Source organism: Pteropus medius, unplaced genomic scaffold (genome assembly GCF_902729225.1).
Source record: "Pteropus medius unplaced genomic scaffold, Ma_sr-lr_union100, whole genome shotgun sequence".
NCBI classification, from domain to species: domain Eukaryota; kingdom Metazoa; phylum Chordata; class Mammalia; order Chiroptera; family Pteropodidae; genus Pteropus; species Pteropus medius.
Genome location: NW_024349798.1, coordinates 2,770,103 through 2,788,207, shown reverse-complemented (window position 1 = coordinate 2,788,207; position 18,105 = coordinate 2,770,103). Strand labels below are relative to the sequence as shown.

The following is an 18,105-nucleotide window of genomic DNA, read 5'->3' as shown; positions in this document are numbered from 1 at the left end:
ATTTCAGATGGAGGTCTCTGGACCTCTAAGTCATACATTCAGCAGTTATTCTCTACTGATGTGTAAGATGGTAAGTTTCATCTCTACTCTCAAACTACTTACAGCTTTGCATGAAAGCCTCACTGCTACCTAGCTGTAATGAGTACTCCACTCCTATACATAGCACAGTGAATTTTAATGTCCCCCCCTGTCTTGGGGGAGGGAGGTCAAACTACCCACTTTTGGAGACACTGGAAAGGTTGTCTGGCACTTTGGTACAGAAAGGATTTGGTACAATCTCTTGATGGCTTCGGATACTAAAAGGCACACAAAGTTGTCTCAACTGCTGCGGGCTGGAGTGGGCTGAAGGTGGACAGGAAGGTGGTCTGGGACAGATCCTCAGAGCATGGGGGTGGGCTCAAGTTCTTGTGTACAGAGGTAGTAAGTCTTGGGTGGATGCTGGGATGGCTGAGAGCAGCTCGAGGTTCAGGCTGGGTTGAAGCTGCTGCAGTGGCCTTCGTTTGCCCAGTCCACCAGCTCATTGCTCTGAAACCACAGCTGGATCTCCCTCTGGGCCTCCGCCACGGAGTCGCTGGCATGGATGACATTCCTGTGCCGGGCGATAGGAGGCAGAGATAAGACACAGGCTTCAACATGCACTCTGGGAGTCCTGGGAACAGTCTGCTGATCCCCTACGGCAGGGGTCCGAGCCCCCAGGCCGCAGAGCAGACCGGTACTGATCCGAGGCCTGTTAGGAACCGGGCCACACAGCAGGTGAGTGGCGGGCAGGGGAGCAAGCGAAGCTTCATCTGTATTTGCAGCCCCTCTCCAACGCTAGCATCACTGTCTCAGATCATCAGGCATTAGATTCTCATAAAAGCACCCGGTCCCTGGTGCCAAAAATGTTAGGGACTGCTGCTCTACTATCTAGGGAGCAAGCTGGGTGATTGTATAGAGGGGAAAAGAAAAGGGGAGCTGGGAAACTAGGTTCCAGCCTGGCCGCAGCCTCTTATCCACAACCTCATGGACCAGCCCAGACTGTTACTAGAAGCCTACTTTTCCCACCAGTCCTCCCATACCAATCCCTTGGGGTGTCTGGCAAGATAGAATCAGATAACAGATAATGATGTCAGAGTACATAACATGCAGGGAATGCTTTATCATCTCCAGTGTGTGTGAAAAGACCTTGAAAAAATTGAACTAGCAAACAATAGGTGTGATGTCCCACCATTAAGTCTCTTCTGCCTTTACCTTTGCCCCAGCAAGACGATGAGCTGGCCTATCAGCTCCCAGTGGGTTAGTGTGTCAGGGCCCCTGTACCTGCTGATGTGGATGCTGAAGTCTCCTCGGATGGTGCCGGGGACAGCGACAGCCGAATCAGTGTGTCCTATCATGGCCCTCGAGGTGCAGACCACATTGGGGCCTTCCCAGACCTGCAGCAGAGAGATAAAGGTTGGGAGAAGTGGGGATCACCAAGGGCTCAGCAGCTCTGAGCTCAGTCCAGGGCCCTCCACCCCGTCTACCACCCCTGCCAGAACATACCATGGCCACCACAGGGCCAGAGCTCATGTAGCTGATGAGGGCTGGGTAGAAGGGCTTCCTCCGAAGGTCATGGTAGTGCTCAGCAAGGACATTCTCTGGTGCCTGGGTGGCATTGGGAGGGGTGAGAGGCAACCCCACTGGGCACTGGGGCAGTGACTTTACAGATAACACCTACATGGGCTGGCACACCAGCTACAGCAGTGCAGGGCAGATACCACCTCCCTATCCTTCCCCCTCCTGCCAATACTAGGACACTCCCAAGGCAGGGATGAGACATGAAGGGCTGAGGACCTGAGGTCTGTGAGAAGCCCTCCCCCTAATGCCCTTAGGGATACCCACAGTACTAGAGCCCTGGTACCTGTAGCATCTTCATCCCCACCAGCTTGAAGCCCCTTTTCTCAAAACGCCGAATCACATCCCCAACAAGCCTCCGCTGCACCCCATCTGGCTTCACAGCAACCAGGGTCCGTTCCTGGGTCCAGGCGGGCCCTCCTTTAGGAGAAGTGGAAAGGTCAGTGTGGCTGTCTCACTCTTTCACATCTCCGGACCTGAGTTCCCTGCCAGAGACCAGGTATCATCTGGGCTTCAGTGTCTGCCTCCAACCAGAGCAGCTCTGGAGGGAAGAAGTGTGGTGTCCACAGCCAAGAACTGTGCAGCATGGTGCTGCCTGTCAGGGACAACCAGGGCTGTGGGTTCCTGGGGGCTTCCAGCCTGTCAGAGGGGCCATTGCTCCTCCTAGGCAGTGGCAGACGTGCCCATGATGGAGCTGGTGTCCCCTGAGAAGCCATGTTAGAGAGCCAGGAAGCCCAGGGAGGCCTAGAGATGCTGTGCTGGAATGAAAACACAACTCTTGATCTCACTTTTGACTCCTAACCTTGGGGGTGATGACATAGACACTGTCTGAACCCCCACCTGCCATATTACCAGGGACCCAGAGCCCATCTTCTGAGTCTGAGGTGAAGGAAGAGTACGGACGTAGGGAGAAGTGAAGTGCACTCTCCCCACCAGGTGGGCCTCAACACCAAGACAAAAGGGACCTGGGGATTGAGAAGGTAGAGGGATCCCTGTCTGCAGGAAGGGAGACCTGGAGGGCTCCTCCTCTCATACCCTATTATTGGCCTGGCAGAAACTCTCTGTGGCTGTGGGATTTCAAGGTTGGCTGCTTCCAAACCCAAGGAGAGCATTGAGTCCTGCCCTAACACAGCCAAGGAGATGGGAGGCTTGCATCACCCTCCTATAGCTCCAGGCCACTTCCAGAGTTAGAACCTCCACATTGGGTCCAGGGTCGAATAATGCTTTTGAGAGGAGCCCAGGGTCTGGACGTCCTGCAAAATCCTGCAAAATCCTGCAAAGACAACTAGTAGAGAAAAGAGAGTAGGGTTGGGGCGGGCCAGCATCCCTGGAGACATCTGTAGCTGCTGTTCCTCATCCCCAGGAGGAAAACGAACCTGTGCTGGGCTGGAGAGCAGGCAGTGGGTGCCCAGCACATCTCTTCAGGACTGAATGAGACCCACCTAAGGAAGCCCCCTTGGCTTGTTTGTTACCCCAAAACCCAGTGCCTAGGGACCCGCTATCTAGCCTGGCCTGCTACCAGCTTGCTTGTGTCTTGGAAGATGGCAGTTCGTTTTTCCCAGCGTTTGGAACACCATGACATTTGGCTCTCAGCTAGGGCATAGGTCCTTACAGATACGGACCCTGGACCCCAAACAGGTACAGCTATGCGGACACAGGGTCAGGTAAATGTCTCAGGTAAATGTCTCAAGGACAGTAGTTCCGTGGGGAGTGTTCATCTGCTGAGAATGACCCCCCCCCTCAGGAGCCCCAGGTCGGCTAGGACCCCCAATGTGGCCACTAGGCCTCTGGCTTCCTCCTGCTCCGGGCCCCCCTGCCCCAAAGCAACCTTGGGTGGTGGGCGGCGGGTGTGGGGGTTGGGTGGCAATAAGCGGTGGGGAAGGGATGCAGGGCTCTGGCTGGGTCCTGGCGGGAACGCTCCCCTCCAGCCTGCACCTTTCGGAATAGTTGTGCCCCCAGAGCCTCCCACACTTTCCCCTGGCGTAGTGCCCAAGCCCCCTGGCAAGTCAGGCTGCTGCGGCTCGCCCCCGCCCCGTCGTGTCCGCACGTGCGCCAACAAAGGCTGGGAGGCACCTCCCGTCCGCCCGTCCCCCTCTCCCGACTCACCTGAGCTGGGGCGTGCGAGCAGGCTGGGGACCAGGGCCCGCGGGCCACACAGCAGCCCTTCAAGCACGGCGCGTCTTAAGAGGCCGCTCATTACACCCGGCCCGCGGGCTCTGACCGAGAGCTGGAGGAGTGCGCGGGAAGGCAGAGAGCAGAGGGAGGGGCGGAGGGAAGGAAGAAAGGGAGGAGGGGCGGAGGGCGGAGGTAAGAAAGAGAGGAGGGGCGGAAGGATAGAGGGAGGGGCGGAGGGAGGATAAGGTGGGCGGAGGGAGCTCAGAGGCGGCAGGTTTCAGGCCCCCTCCCCATTTACCTCCACCCGACCGAACCCACCGCCACCCTACCTTCCGCAGCCCCATCCCGACTGTTCTCCCCATGCAGGGCCCATGGAAATGTATAATGTCAATTTATGTTAAAATCAGAAGAAAAAACATATTAATTATGAACCTAGCATGGATTATATTGATCTTTGTACCAAAGCAGTGGTTAAATATTATTGATATCCAGAAAACTACATATTTAATGTGTACAACTTGGTGAGTTTAAAGATAAGTATATAACCGAAACCATCTTGACAATATATGCCATAAATATATCCATCATCTCCCAAAGTTTCCTGTATTCTTTACCCTCATGGTGGTGGTGATGATGATGATGATGATGATGATGATGATGTGTTTGTGTGTCCTTCTTGCTTGTCATTCAGTTCAACTGGCAACACTCTTTTGGTTTTCTTTTATTTAAAAATGCCTTTGTCTTTGTTCTTAAAGGATTTTTTTGCTGGATATAGCATTGTGGATTGACAGTTCTTTCTTTATGCCAGTATCTTTTTAAAGATGACATTTCACTGTCTTCTGACCTCTACTATTTCTGCTAAGAAGTCGTAAGTCATGCCAATTGTTCCCCTGAATGTCATTTTTCTCTGGCTGCTTTCAGTATTTTATCTTTGGTTTTCAGTAGTTGACTATGATATGCCTGGGTGTGGTTTTCTTTGTATTCATTTTTCTTAGGGTTCACTGAGTTGCTTGAATTTGTAAATTAATGTCTTTCACCAAATTTGAGAATATTTGACTATTATTTCTTCACATATTTTTTCTCCCTCCTCTCTTTCCTGATCTCTTGGAACTCTAATTTTAGACATGTTAGACTTTTTTTTTTTTTTTTTTTTTTTTTTTTTACCTCTGCTTAGGTAACTGCAGGGAGGAGCCAGGAAGGGTAGTCTGTTGCTTCTAACAGTATGTACTACTTCTTACTTTTTTGGTTCGAAAATGCCTTTCCTTTATGAAATGATAATAATAGATGGTAGTTGGACTTAAGAAAAATTCTCTTTTACCAAAAAGCTCTTTTGGTAAAATAGAGCTTCAGAAATCCTATGTTCTTCACAAAACTTTTGGAGAATCTATTCCTATGAAACTCAGATGTCTAGGCACCCTGGTCTAGTTTATGCTAACAAATTGGGGCATTAGGACAAAGAGGAAAAGTAACTGTCTGCACCCATCCCTCCCTGCTGGACCACATAAGGTTTGACCCAGCTCCTTCCTTCAGAAAATGAGCCATGGGGTGGGGTGGGGTGGGGTGACAGAACACGGCACATCTATAGAGTTGGAGGCCATGAGCAGACAGAGGGAGGAGTTCCTTCTGACCTAGGGTCCTCACAGGGCCTTGTACACAGGAAGCACTTGGAGGAGTCAGGGTGGGTTATGGAGAACAGGTAGGGTGAGAGAGCAGCCAGGGTGCCTGAGGGCTCAATCATTTCCACAATGTGTACATGGCTGAGTACCTACCTCTAGCTGAAAGGTAAGTGATAGGAGATGAGGCTGGGTCAAGGGCCGTGGCACTACTTGCTTCTGGTAACCAGGAAGGAAAAAATGAAGGAAGGTAGGCTGATTTGAGCAAGTGATGAGGCAGGTGGGAGGAGAAGGGCAGTAAGAGGGAAGAATGGCAGCACTTTTTCCTTTTCTGCCACTGGGTAGATGGAGCGGCCTTGAAGGAGTCCCTAAAATCCAAGTGCTGCAGCTCTTCCAACAATTATTTGGATAAAATTGAATTATAGTGGCTTTTTTTCTTTTTTTCTTTTCTTTTTTGCTTTTGTAAACCTTCGAAATTTTTAAAGCAAACATAATAATGCTCATTGTGGCCATACACAGACTGTCTATGGGAAAAATTTGTGTCTCCCCATTTCTCTAACGGCCCTCCCCTCTGGTTGGATGGGGAGCACTTCACTTGGTCCATACTAACAGTGCTAGTTAGCAGACTTGAGGGTGTTCCAGTCTGGAAATGGGATGTATCCATGTTCTCCAGCAGTTGGATTTTTCCACTTGATTGATATTCCTTCAGAAGACCCACAGACCTTCCTAAAAGTTCTGTAAAAATTCATAGTATATCTATAATTATAATTTATTCACCCATCCCCCTCACAGAGTTCCCAAGTTTCTGTGACTATAAACATTTATGCAGCCAAAACTGTTGTATCTGTCTTTAGATCTTTGTGTTTTCTATTACATATTAATGTTGCCACAGTAACCTTCAAAAGGTCGGGGAGTTCACATTTTCACTAGCAGAGCGTGAGGTGCCAGTTCCCTGCAACTCTAGAAGGCTACCTGTGCTGCTTTTGACAAAGTGTCTTGTTTTAATTTGTATTAAAACATGTTAAACACCAGTGTGATTGAGCAGCATTTCATATGCTTATATGTTGCACGTCATTGGCATCTTTTCTCATCTTCTCCTGTAAACTGCCTGTATATATCCTGTGTCAATTTTTCTTTTCGGTTGTCTTTTTTTCAATGTGTAAGTTTTCTTTCTATCTTAAGTATATTAATTCTTTATCATATACTGAGCATATATTTTCTCCCATTTGTCTTTTGACTTAATTGATGACTTCTATCCTTTTTACTTCCATATTTTTTATACTTACATAACATTTTTAAAAATGTAGCCAAATAAGTAACTTTGGTTACTCCTTCATGGTTTCCCAGTTTCCTGCTTAAGACATTATTTTTCATCCCTGTATTTTAAGGGATGTATTCTAAGTTTTCTTTTAACATTTTAATTTTATTCTTGACAGTTGACCATCTGATCTAGTTGCAATTCATTTTTCTATATGCCGTGAGGTAGGATACAGAACTGTGCATATGCAAGAGCCTCTAACCAGGGCCCATCCACTCATTGCTGGACCTATTTCCCATCTCAAAATGAAGCCCCTCAAAGTGGGTACTAGGGTTCTTTCCATTGCTAACATTGTTACTTAGCAGAGGTCTCTAGACTCCAGTCCAGGGCTCCCTGTCCATTTACAAGTTCACTAGCACCCCAGATGGAGCAGTGGGGTGGGGGTGTCTGCTGCCTCCCCTCCTACCTGGTAAAGAACTTGAGAACAGTAATCTCACACTGAAGTGACACTTAGGGGAGGCCCTTGGAATGAGGAGCCCTGGTGGGGGTATCTCTGAGCCCAGCCTAGGGCAGGGGATGGGGCTTGGGTGGAACAGTCCCCAGTGCTGACCAAAGCTGCTGTCCCCGGCATAACTCTGGGTCAGCGTAATGCACTAAAATCGCAGCTCAGCAAAATCCAGAACGGACCTCTGTCCCTTTAAATTGAGAACCGCAAGAGCCCCCCTGCTGCCAGGGGTGTGGATGGCCCGGTCTGGATTCCAAAGGAACAAAGGATTTCTTGTGCTTCACACCTTGGGCTTCCTTCCTCCTTCGGTCTCCACCCTCCACTCCTCTTCTTTAGCCTTCAATGACCTTGGGCTCGCTGGGTCAGCTTCCCCTCTCTCCCCTCCAATAAACCTTCATCCCCAACCGCAGTATAAAGTTCAAATGGTACAAACAAGTATAGCTCTCCACCTCCTCCCCCAGCTACATGGTTCCCTCCCCCAGGGTCAATCGGTGTCCCTGCTGCTGGATTCTTCCAGTCATTCTATGTCTTTGAAACATGCAAATAAAATGTGTATTTTTTGTTTTTACCGCTACAAAAGTGGCAGCTTTTTGAACACATTATTCTGCTCTTTCCTTTTCTGAGCTAAAGTTGAATCTGGTAGGCTGTTTCCAACCAGTACACGAAGCTTTCCAGTTTCCTTCTGCACTTACCCTATCATAATAGGTTTTTTTTTTTGGTGGGGGGGAGGTCACATCTTCTCAGAGCAATATCATAATAGTTTTTGAATCAGTATAGGCCCATCTCCCCATGACCAAGATCTGAGTGCATGCTGAGTTCACACTTCTGTGAACATCTCCGAAGAGGAATTCCCCAAGGCTCAATAAACATAAGAATATCTGTTGGCTCACAGTCTGGCCCTTCAGGTTTGATCAAACTCTTTGATCCTCACAGATTTGTTAGGTGAAAGAGAAAAAGGTGTCTGGGTACTTTTTAATTTGCCTTACAAATTCTAAGGAGGGAGATTGAAGCCTGTTCCTGTTCATTTGCATTTTTTTTCCAGGAATATTCCCAGATCGTTTTGTATTAGAGGTTATTTTCTAACTGAATTGTAGGAACTCTTTATATTAATCTTATCAAGATTGGTCCTTCGTAATGTGAGGTACGAGGATGTCCTCCAGAGTTTATGGCTTGTTTTTTGACTTTGCTTAGGTAGTTTTGCTCTGCAGAAAGCTTTGATTTCCATCTAGTCGAATTTCTCAGCCTTGCCTCTAAAGTTTAGGGCCATGTTTAGAAATGCCTTCACCTTTCCAAGACTCTAAACAGCTTACCCAAATCTTCTTCTAGTCCCTGATCGTTTCCTATTTACGCTTAAATCCTTAATGTTTGGGATCTATCCCAGTGTAAAGAGTGAGAATTTAGTCACCAGCTCACTGATGTAAAATTCCCACATGTACAAAGAGCCTTTTTAACTTTCCATAAAACTGTGTTTTTTTCCACACACTCGTAGATGCTTTGTGGAGTGACAGCCGGAGAGTCCACTTCTGTGAAGTGCATAGCCTGGGCTGCCTCTGGCGAGGCAGAAATGAGTGCGTGAGTCGCACGACGGTGGGGGCCGCTCCGCCAGCGCCCCTCCGCCGCCTGCCCTGCTGCGCCTGGCCCACCATTCAGTGAACCCACAGACGCTCGCGTCCGCGCCTCTAGGAAGCATTTGGGACGCTCGTCCCCCACCGCCTGAAACCTCTTGCGCATTCTAATTCACGCCCGAAATTCCAGTCTCCTCATCCATCACGCCTTGAATCCCTCTACTTGCATGCGTTGTTCCCCTCAGTCGGCAACCTCCCGTTAACCCATTTTCCTCGCACACCCTCTCCATCCCCACGTCGTCCCCGGACCCGCGTCTGTCCGCCAGCACGAGTCGCTCGGGACCCCACATCGCCCCCTGCCCGCATCTCCTTGATACGGTATAGCGTCGGACCCCACATGGAGCTCCCGCTCCGCCCCCAGCCCCGAGTCGACCCCCCTACCCACGTCGACCCCAGCCCGCCTCCTCCTTCGGATTTCCTTCCCCCCGCGCCCCAAGCTCTGCGGTCCCCGCGCCCCTAGATCGGATCCCGGCGCGCCGCTCTCCAGTCGGCTCCTGGAGGGGCGGGGCCTCGCAGGCGGAAGTGCCCCGGGCGCCGGCTGTCGGGACCGGCCGGGACTATGGGAGCCCGGGGCGGCGGCGGCGGCGGCGGCGGCGGCGGCGGCAGGGACCGCAGTGGCGGCGGTGGCTGCCCGGGCGGCGGCGGGGGCAGGCGGCCGGGGACGCGGTCCGGGTAGCGCCGGGCCGAGCGCGGAGCCATGGGCCGGGCTGGGACCGGGACCGGGGGCGCAGCGGTAGCGGTGGCAGTGGCGGGGCCGCTGCTGCTGCTGCTGCTGCTCGCCCGGCCCCCTCCTGCCGCCGCTGGCGACTGCAGGAAGAGCGGTGAGCGAGCACAGATCGGCAGGCGCCATCCCGGGGCGCAGGTGGTCATGGGGGGCAGAGACCGGGGGGCGGGGCCGGGATTGTGACTTACCTGGGGCACCTGTGAGCTCACCTGGCGCGGGCACAGGGCCCAGACCCCATCCCGGTTTGGAGACGTAAGTCAGTTCCTTGCGGGGCGCCCCGTGTGCAAGCGGTCAGGGTGGAAAGGACGTCCTCGACCCTTCCTCTTTCCCCAGAGCCGGGTTCAGCCAGACGGGTCCCTTAGAGCGCGCCTTTCCTTCTCTCGTCCTCCTAACGCGTTCAGGTCGTGGAGGTGGAAGAGTCCAGGGGGACTCAGCTAGGGCTCCGGCTGCCAGGCCCACTAAGAAGGAAAGGTTGGGCAGTGGGATTCCCAGGACCCTATCTGGCCTGGGAGAGGGGCAGATTTGAGGGAAAGTTGCATAGATCCTGGAATAGGGGCCTAGGTTGTCATGTCTCCACCCCTCCCACACTAACTACCACCCCTAGTCCAGTCACTTTCAACAGCTGGCTTTACTTTTTGGGGGGACTCCCAGATGACCCTGAGGAGCCTGATAGGCCAGGGTAGTTCTGAGGAAATGGGTACTTCAGTGGTGTGAAACTTACTGCTCTCTCTTTGCATTTCTGCTCCTTGAGAGTCCCCACTGATCGTGACCCAAGGAGATGTCTAGACTAGTAGGTGCTGCCTATCAGGGTCCTCTCTGGGGCTGGGACACTTCCAGGTGTTGGGTAAGCTCCCCTGATACCTATGACCTGGGACTTCCAGGAGGCCGTGTGGCCAGGCTGGCAGGGCTGCAAGGGCCCAGATGCCCTCCTGAGCAGTTAGGCAGCTCATCTAACATACTCTGGGACTTGTGTTCCTCCATTCCCTGCTTCCAGCCCCTCCTCCTCTGAAATCTTGCTCCTCCAAACTCCGGTTTCTTTGAGGACCGTGTCTTTGGTTTCTGAACTTGAAGTGCAAGGTAGTTTCTCTGAAATGGCTTCTGATTAAGTTGTTCCATTAGATACTGCCACATTTATTTTCTCTTTTTTTCCACCCTAAAGTTTGGGGCTGGTTTAGGGGGTCACTGTTTAGGGGATTATGGCGATGGGAAATGTGGCACAGCTCCTTACCTCCCAGGCCTGCTGAGGGGCAGGCAGAAGTGTAGTCCTGGCTTCTGAGATCTGTGGGTGGGCAGGGTCTTTGCATCAAATGCCCTTCCTAGTTTGGAGGGTGTGGGACAGGGCGTCCTCACTGAAGTTCCCGGAACAGGCTCAGAGACTTTCTTTGTCCTCCTCCCAAATCTGTGTCCTTGGAGTGGGGTTTGGGGTAGGGTGGGGGTGTATGAGGCCCTTGCTCCCTGATGTTAGAAATGCGACTTCCACATCCAGCTCAGACCAATTTGCTAATGGCCTTGTATGTTTACCAAGATAATGATGTGGGCATCTTGGGCAGGGAGGTAGGCCTACTGAGCTAAGGGGGTGGTGCTGGAGGGGGTGTGTGACCCTGACAGTAGGGAACCACTGGGTCTTAGGGTGACTTTGAGCAGGTCTCTTATCTCTTGTGTGCCTGATAAAACTTCACAGCTACCAGCTGGATCCCAGGTGCTGTTAGGCTGGTACTCTAGGGTTGGCGGGGCAAGGTCTTTCCCATCTCAGGTCAGGGGACTGCACACTGCAAGATGGCTTCCCCTGTCAGGCACCCGTCCAGAAACTGGGGGCCCAGCTTTATGACCTTCTCTAAGGCCCATGGTGCTGAGGTAGAGGTGAGAGGCTCTCCTGCCTCACTTACCAGCACTTAGGTTTTCGGGCCCTTGTCATGTTATCCTAGGGGCTACAGCAGCCTCAGTAGAAAAGTTTGTGTTAGTTCAGTGGCTCCTAGCCTCCTAGCACTCAGGCCACAGGCTAGTGGGTGGGACCTGGTGGCCAGCAAATATCTGGAAATCCTGGCGTACATCCTACATGGATCCTACTTCTGCCTAGCCCCCCATGCTGGGCTCCTCCAAAGCTCAGAGCTTTCTTAGTGGGTTATCTTTCTCAAGGTTCCTCCATGGGAGGGTCAGGAGGCTGGCAGGAGAGCCAGATGCTCGCCTGGCTCCCTTACCTGTTCACCTGGCTCACACTGCTAGGGTAGTGTGAATTGGCCACTTTCCCAGAGGGAGGCACCCAGCTTGGAGGACAGAAAGGCAGCACACTGCTGTGTCCACATGTATTTCTTCTAGAATTACTTTAGTATTCATTAACTTTGGTGGGAGGGGCACCCAAAGGAAGGTGCTAGTCACCTCAGCCAAATCACAAGGAAGCTGGGGCCCAGAGAAGGGAAAGGACACCCAAGGTCACAGGGGACACGAGGCCTGAGCTGATGCTGGGCCAGGCTTCCTGCCATCCAGCCCAGGCACCTTGTGGCCGGACCCCAGGGCCGGTCAGCTACCTACAGGATGGCAGAGAGCACCCAGGGCATGCTGTTCTGTGGGAGCCCCAATAGGGAGAGTCCTGGGTGGGCACCCTCACCCACCCAATCATCCACAGATGATTACACTGTGGGACCTGGACACAAGCTCTCATGGAGATTGTGCCCCAGTCAGTGCACACTCCAGGAGGGGCCTGAGAACCACTGAAGGGACTGGGGTATGGGGGAGCCCGAGGTGGGGCCATGGGAAGTCTGTCTGCCTTGGGTCCTGCCTTGTCTTTGTGCCACTCTGCATGGGCACGTACCTACGAGAGCATGGGGGCCAGCTATCCACTGGTCACCCCAGCTGACCAGGCTTCCAGCCTGGGGTCCCCTTCCTTCCCAGGTCTCTGCTTGCCACCTCTCTGGGTGAGGAGAGACTCAGGCTCCAGTGTGGCTATGTCTCAAGTCATCGTGGGCCTGGGCAGGCAGCCAGCTTTCAGACCTGAACCCCCTTGCCTGTTAAGTGGGACCAGTTCCCAGAGACAAATGCCAGGGGCTGGAGGCTGACAGTGACCTTTGCCAAGGTCAAAGTTGGAATGCCAGGCATCCTAGGGGCTTTCAACCTGCCTACTCTGGTTTCCCTCTCCTTTCTGGAGCCGTACTAGGGCAGAAGGGCCTCTGAATTTCTCTGTCTGTCCCTTACCTGAAGGTGGGTGCCTCAGAGCACCCCTGGCCTGGCTGACAGTGCCTTTTCCCTGCAGACATCAGGCTGGTGTCAGAGCAATTCTCACAGTCCCCGCAGAAGCTGTCTTTCTATAGCTGGTATGGCAGCGCCAGACTCTTCCACTTCCGAGTGCCTCCAGACACCGTGCTGCTGCACTGGCTGCTGCAAGTGTCCCGGAGCGGCGGTCCCATGTGCAGCAATGTGGAGATCACTGTGTAGGTGCCGACCCACCCGCCCGCCTGCTGGAGCCCGGCCCAGGGCACACCTCTGATGCCTGCCCTGCTATCCCTGACTTCAGGTACTTCCGCTATGGCGCCCCTCCGGTCATCAACCCACTAGGCACCAGCTTCCCTGCCAACACCTCCGTGCAGCCCTCCTTCCTTGTCAAGATGCTGCAGAGCAATGCTTCCATCAACATCTCCCACCCAGCACCTGGGGACTGGTTTGTGGCTGCTCACCTGCCCCCCTCATCCCAGAAGATTGAGATGAAGGTGAGGGGTCTGCCCTCCAGGGATGGGCAGGGGTAGGACACTAATGTGCAGGAATGGCCAGTTCCTGTTGTTCACCTCCTCACAGCAGACCTTCTCTAGATTCTGCTACAGCCCTGTCCAGCCCGCATCTCTGGTCCGGGCCCCTTTACCCGCTGCCAGGCCTGGGGTCTCTGGTCCTGCCCCGCCCCCTGCCTATGCCTCTGCATTCCCTCCCCCACCTCTCATTCTCTCCTTAGGGCTTTGTTCCCACCTGTGCCTACATCTTCCAGCCTGACATGCTGGTTATGCGGGTGGTTGAGGTCTCCATCCTGGAACCCAATGTGCCCCTTCCACAGACCCTCCTCTCCCACCCCAGCTACCTCAAGTGAGTAGGGGGCCTTGGAGGAGGCCTAGTCTCCAGGTTTGGTAGAGTGGGTGGTACCACTATCCTCACTGTGTGGGCAAGAAAGGTGGGGACTAGGTCTTAGGGTTGTGCTGGGAAGTGGGACCACTACTCTGAGTGTGAGCAGCAAGGGGAGGTTATTAGAAGCCATAGAGCCCAAGCCTGGTCATCCCCCTTGGTTGCAGAATCTTCGTCCCTGAGTACACCCAGGAGCTGCGGCTGGAGTTGCAGGGCTGTGCTTCCAACGGGAGCCTGGGCTGCCCTGTGCGCCTCACTGTGGGCTCAGCCACCCTGCCTAGCAACTTTCAGAAGGTGCTCACCTGTACCAGCCCCACCTGGGCGTGCCACCTGCTGCTGCCCTCACCACCCTGGGACCGGTGGTTGCAAGTGACGGCCAAGAGCCTGGCAGGGCCCCATGTGTCAGTGGCTTTCAGCGCTGTAGCTACTCTCACAGGTGGGCTGCATGGGGAGGGCAAGGTAGGGGTGGCTCTGCCCCCTCACTTCCTCTAGCTGAACCCCTTGTCCTGACAGCCTGCAGGCCATGGATTGTGAACTTCCAGCATCTTCTGCAGAGCAGCCCGAACCAGAGCTGCAATGCCTCCACTAGTCTGCTGCCCCCAAGCCCTGGCTACCAGGACCTGGGCAGGAGCAGCAGGGTGGGTGGTGGCCCTTTCTGCCTTGTGAACTACCAGGTCATGCGGGAAGATATGGATGTGATGTCTGTGCACTTCAGGCCCATGGACAGGGTCTCAGTGCTGGTGCACTCAGGCATGCCTTCGGTGATGCGGCTGTACCTCAACACAGGCATGGACAGTGGGGGCTCCCTCACCATCTCCCTGTGGGCCAACAAGGTACCTTTGTCTGTGAGTACCTCATGGCCAGCTCAGCTCAGGGCTCAGACCTGCCCAGGCTGAGCGATGATGTTCAGGCCTTCCTGCACTTTTATTATGGACATTGGGTTAGGGTGGCCTTTCAGGCAACAGAGTGACCCCAACAGGCATTGGGCCAGAATAGAGGTACCATTTACAGAAAGGGCGACCTGTTTTACAGGGCATCAGGACTGTGCCCAGGGAAATAAGATTGTGGGTGGGATCAGAGGCTGGGTGTTCCCAGGTCTGGAGGGAAAGGGTCCAGGGTGGGCCTTGGGCCAGTGGGAGCCACAGAGAACAGTGCCCAGCACCAGACTGGGAACTTAGGGCTGACACTGTACGGCTACCCCTTCCAGAGTATGATTTCCAACCACACCTTGGTAATGGTCTGCGTGAATGCTGCCTCACCCTTTCTCCGCTTCAACGCTTCCCTCAACTGCACCACAGGTATGGGCAGGCAGCTTCTGGCAAAGCAACCCTGGCCAGCCCCTCTGGCCACTTCTGACCTTCCTGACCACCATGCCTTCCTGCTTCCCTACAGCCTTCTTTCAGGGCTACTCCCTATCTCTGAGCACCTCATCTCTCAAGGCCAAACTCATCATCCCCTACCCAGAGACAGACAACTGGTACCTCTCCCTGCAGCTTGTGTGCCCTCAGAGTCCTGAGTAAGTAAACTTAGGGACTGGGGTGGGCGCCACCCAGAGATACCAGCTGGGGTAGGTGGCCGAATCACTGCATTCAGGACCATGGATGGGGCTGCCTACATCTGAGTTTGGGAGTGACACAGAGTCAGTTGCCTTCCTGGAGTTATGAAGGGTCCCCTTTTCTAGTTGGCCACCCCTCCCTAGGTAGCCCTCGGAACCAGGACCCAGGAGGGGGATGAGTCCAGGACATAGCCCTTACAGACTAGGATACAGGGTGGGATGAGGGTGGAGGGGCACCTTGTCTTCTGCAGAGCTCATGGCTGCTGTCCTACAAGGCTCAGAGCTTGGGTACCCAAATTCTGGGTTCATGTGTCTAAGAGCCTGATGAAAGCACTAGTGGGGACCAGCCAGCAAACCTCAGCAACCAGCTTCCTATGGCCCCTTCCTGGCAGGGAGTGTGAGAAGACCAAGGTTCTTGTAGAGACCACCTTGTACCTGGTGCCCTGCTTGGACGACTGTGGACCCTATGGCCAGTGCATCCTGCTGCGCAGACATGGCTACCTGTATGCGGGCTGCAGCTGCAAGGCAGGTGAGGGCCAGGCCTAGGTGCCTCTGGACACTTCTGCCCTTTGCTTCCTGGCCCTGCGACTTCCTCTGGGAGCCCATCCCAGTTTTGCCAAGGCTGGAGAGCACCCCTACGGAGCAAGGGCAAATGCTTCCTCCCCACTCCTGTCACACATCCCCAATCTCCTATGCAAGCACGGAGAGGCACCCCCACAGATGGTACTGCCTCCTGATCTTGGCCTCCCCTGCCTACACACGTCCCATTCCTATCCCACATGTGCCCACATGAGTACCACCTCTGCGCACACCTCCACATCTATACACACCTGTCCCATACCTACCCGTACCTACCCCACACCTGTCCCACATCTCTTCTATACCTGCCTCATGCCTGCCCCATGGCTGTTTGCCCCTGCCCTCATTGGCCTATACCTACCCACATGCCTCACACCTGCCCACACCTGTCTCAGCTTGCTCTTGGGTGAGAAAGGAGCTTTTCTGCAGGGCCCTAGGTGAGGGGTAGACCCTGAGGTTCAGAAGTGCCCCACAGCCTGGTCTCAGTTGTCCAGCCTCAGCTCTTTTGGCATCACATTGGCCCACAGGCTGGCGTGGGTGGAGCTGCACGGACAACAGCACCGCCCAGAGCACAGCCCAGCAGAGGATGGCCACACTCCTGCTCACCCTCAGCAACCTCCTGTTCCTGGCTCCCATCACCCTCTCTGTGTACCGCTGCCTCCTGGTGGAGGCCTCCGTCTATGCCTACACCATGTTCTTCTCCACGGTAGGCCCACCTGCTCTCGTGGGGATGGTAGGGAGGTCTGGGCCTCTGCTCAACACCCTGCCCCGCAGTTCTATCATGCCTGTGACCAGCCGGGGGAGGCGGTGCTGTGTATCCTCAACTACGACACCCTGCAGTACTGTGACTTCCTGGGTTCTGGAGTGTCCATCTGGGTCACCATCCTCTGCATGGCACGGCTGAAGGCAGCCCTGAAATATGTAAGTGACCTCCTGACACCTGGATCTGGGCTCTGGGGGAGCAGAAGCCCTTGCATATGGCATATTGAGAGGGAGACCTGAAAGGAGGTTTGGCTGCTGCCCTTAGAAATCTCCCATATCTTGTAATAACCAGTCGTTCTCTGGAAGAAGCTTCTGCTAGCTGGAAGGGACTGTGCTTGCTGCTTGGAGGATTCCAGGAAAGGAAGGTGGAGGTCAGGGTTAGGCGATGCCCCTCCTGCACCAACCCATCTTTCTTCCAGGGCTCTCTTCAGGGAGGGGGCTTAGAGTCCCAATCCTAGGTCAGATCTCTCTGAGAAGCCCCCAGCTGTGATCCTGAAGTCCCTGGTGTTGAGGACACTTTGGAGACTTTTCTGTAGCAGCCGGGCCTAGCCAATGGAGACGTGTGCCCCGGTGCTTTGCCTGGCTAAGTAGTACCTCAGAAATTTACCTGTGGATGGATCAGTAACTAGAGGAGGGGTGCTTCCCTCTCTGCCAGCAGAGCAGAACAAAGTGTGCCAGCAGTTCCAAGGGGGCAGGCAGAGGTGCTGAGGGGCAATGGGGGCCAGCAGGATGCCCAGCATGCCCAGGCTTGCTCCTGCTGGATCTTGTTCCATCACAGACAACCCTGGCCTGGGGCTCCTGTGACCCTATGGTCGTCCCTGTATCTTACTCAGGTTCTGCTTCTCCTGGGCACACTAGTGTTTGCCATGTCCTTACAGCTGGATCGCAGGGGTGCTTGGAATATGATGGGGCCTTGCCTCTTTGCCTTTGTGATCATGGTCACCATGTGGGTAAGGAGCTCCATGTGGGTAAGAGAGTGTGGGCTCTCCATAGACTCCCACTCTGGGAAGAGAGAGCCTGGCCCCTCATTCTGGCCATGTTCCTGGTCCTGGGTCTGAGTCCTACATATCTGTTGAGGGCTTCCAGTGGCACCTATAAGGCTCAGAGTGTCTTCATGACAAAGTCTGGGCCTGAAGACCCATCAGGACTCTGTGCCCTTGAGCCCCTCCCCATGGTCCTGCTGCCCAGACCTGGGTGGGCCCCTGGGAGCTGCAGCTGCAGCCCCTGTACCAATGCTCATGTGACGGTTCTTTCCAGGTATACCGCTGTGGGCACCGGCGCCACTGCTACCCCACTTCTTGGCAACGCTGGGTCTTCTATCTCCTGCCTGGCATCTCCATGGCTGCTTTGGCCATTACCATATACACCTCTATGATGACCAGTGACAACTATTACTACACCCACAGCATCTGGCACATGCTGCTTGCGGGGAGTGCAGCATTCCTGCTGCCACCACGTGATAAGCATGTTGAGCCCTGGGCCTGCTCGCAGAAGTTCACCTGCCATTATCAGATCTGCAAGAACCACCGGGAAGAACTGTATACAGTGACATAATGAGGGCAGCTTGGGGACACCTGCAGCTTTGATGACGACCTCTCCAGCCAGGGGCAGGACCAAGGGAGAGGGACCCCTGCCCAGATGGATTTCCAACTGAATAAAATTGCCCTGCACACCC

At 54.0% G+C, this 18,105-nt stretch overlaps 2 protein-coding genes across 4 annotated transcripts; one reads left to right on the top strand and one right to left on the bottom strand.

Moving 5' to 3' along the window:
- Positions 1-154: 154 nt before the first annotated feature.
- Positions 155-3,873, bottom strand: NME4 (NME/NM23 nucleoside diphosphate kinase 4). Of its 2 annotated transcripts, XM_039884730.1 has the most exons (6): positions 3,700-3,803; positions 2,629-2,878; positions 1,880-2,013; positions 1,522-1,623; positions 1,300-1,412; positions 155-589 (listed from the first exon to the last, which is right to left on the bottom strand). In XM_039884730.1, the coding sequence occupies exons 3-6, from the start codon at positions 1,892-1,894 to the stop codon at positions 466-468; spliced, it is 354 nt and encodes a 117-aa protein (XP_039740664.1). In that variant the 5' UTR covers positions 1,895-2,013; positions 2,629-2,878; positions 3,700-3,803; the 3' UTR covers positions 155-465. The 2 variants fall into 2 exon arrangements, with proteins under 2 accessions (XP_039740664.1, XP_039740663.1); XM_039884729.1 differs by lacking the exon at positions 2,629-2,878 and having other exon boundaries at positions 3,700-3,873.
- A 5,518-nt stretch (positions 3,874-9,391) lies between these two features.
- PGAP6 (post-GPI attachment to proteins 6) lies at positions 9,392-18,105 on the top strand. Of its 2 annotated transcripts, none has more exons than XM_039884706.1 (13): positions 9,392-9,530; positions 12,681-12,858; positions 12,942-13,134; positions 13,371-13,498; positions 13,702-13,970; positions 14,048-14,379; positions 14,742-14,832; positions 14,927-15,050; positions 15,482-15,618; positions 16,196-16,374; positions 16,443-16,589; positions 17,264-17,380; positions 17,688-18,105. In XM_039884706.1, the coding sequence occupies exons 1-13, from the start codon at positions 9,407-9,409 to the stop codon at positions 17,982-17,984; spliced, it is 2,316 nt and encodes a 771-aa protein (XP_039740640.1). In that variant the 5' UTR covers positions 9,392-9,406; the 3' UTR covers positions 17,985-18,105. The 2 variants fall into 2 exon arrangements, with proteins under 2 accessions (XP_039740640.1, XP_039740641.1); XM_039884707.1 differs by having other exon boundaries at positions 9,407-9,530; positions 14,048-14,367.

Bases quoted from the DNA above. Each gene is read 5' to 3' on its own strand.
- NME4 (XM_039884729.1), bottom strand. From the start codon at position 3,790: ATGAGCGGCCTCTTAAGACGCGCCGTGCTTGAAGGGCTGCTGTGTGGC. The intron at 2,014-3,699 runs GTGAGTCGGGAG...CTTCTCCTAAAG, and splicing joins GCTCGCACGCCCCAGCTCAG to GAGGGCCCGCCTGGACCCAG. The intron at 1,624-1,879 runs GTACCAGGGCTC...AATGCCACCCAG, and splicing joins TGGGGATGAAGATGCTACAG to GCACCAGAGAATGTCCTTGC.
- PGAP6 (XM_039884706.1), top strand. From the start codon at position 9,407: ATGGGCCGGGCTGGGACCGGGACCGGGGGCGCAGCGGTAGCGGTGGCA. The intron at 15,619-16,195 runs GTGAGGGCCAGG...ATTGGCCCACAG, and splicing joins GGGCTGCAGCTGCAAGGCAG to GCTGGCGTGGGTGGAGCTGC. The intron at 16,590-17,263 runs GTAAGTGACCTC...TATCTTACTCAG, and splicing joins TGAAGGCAGCCCTGAAATAT to GTTCTGCTTCTCCTGGGCAC.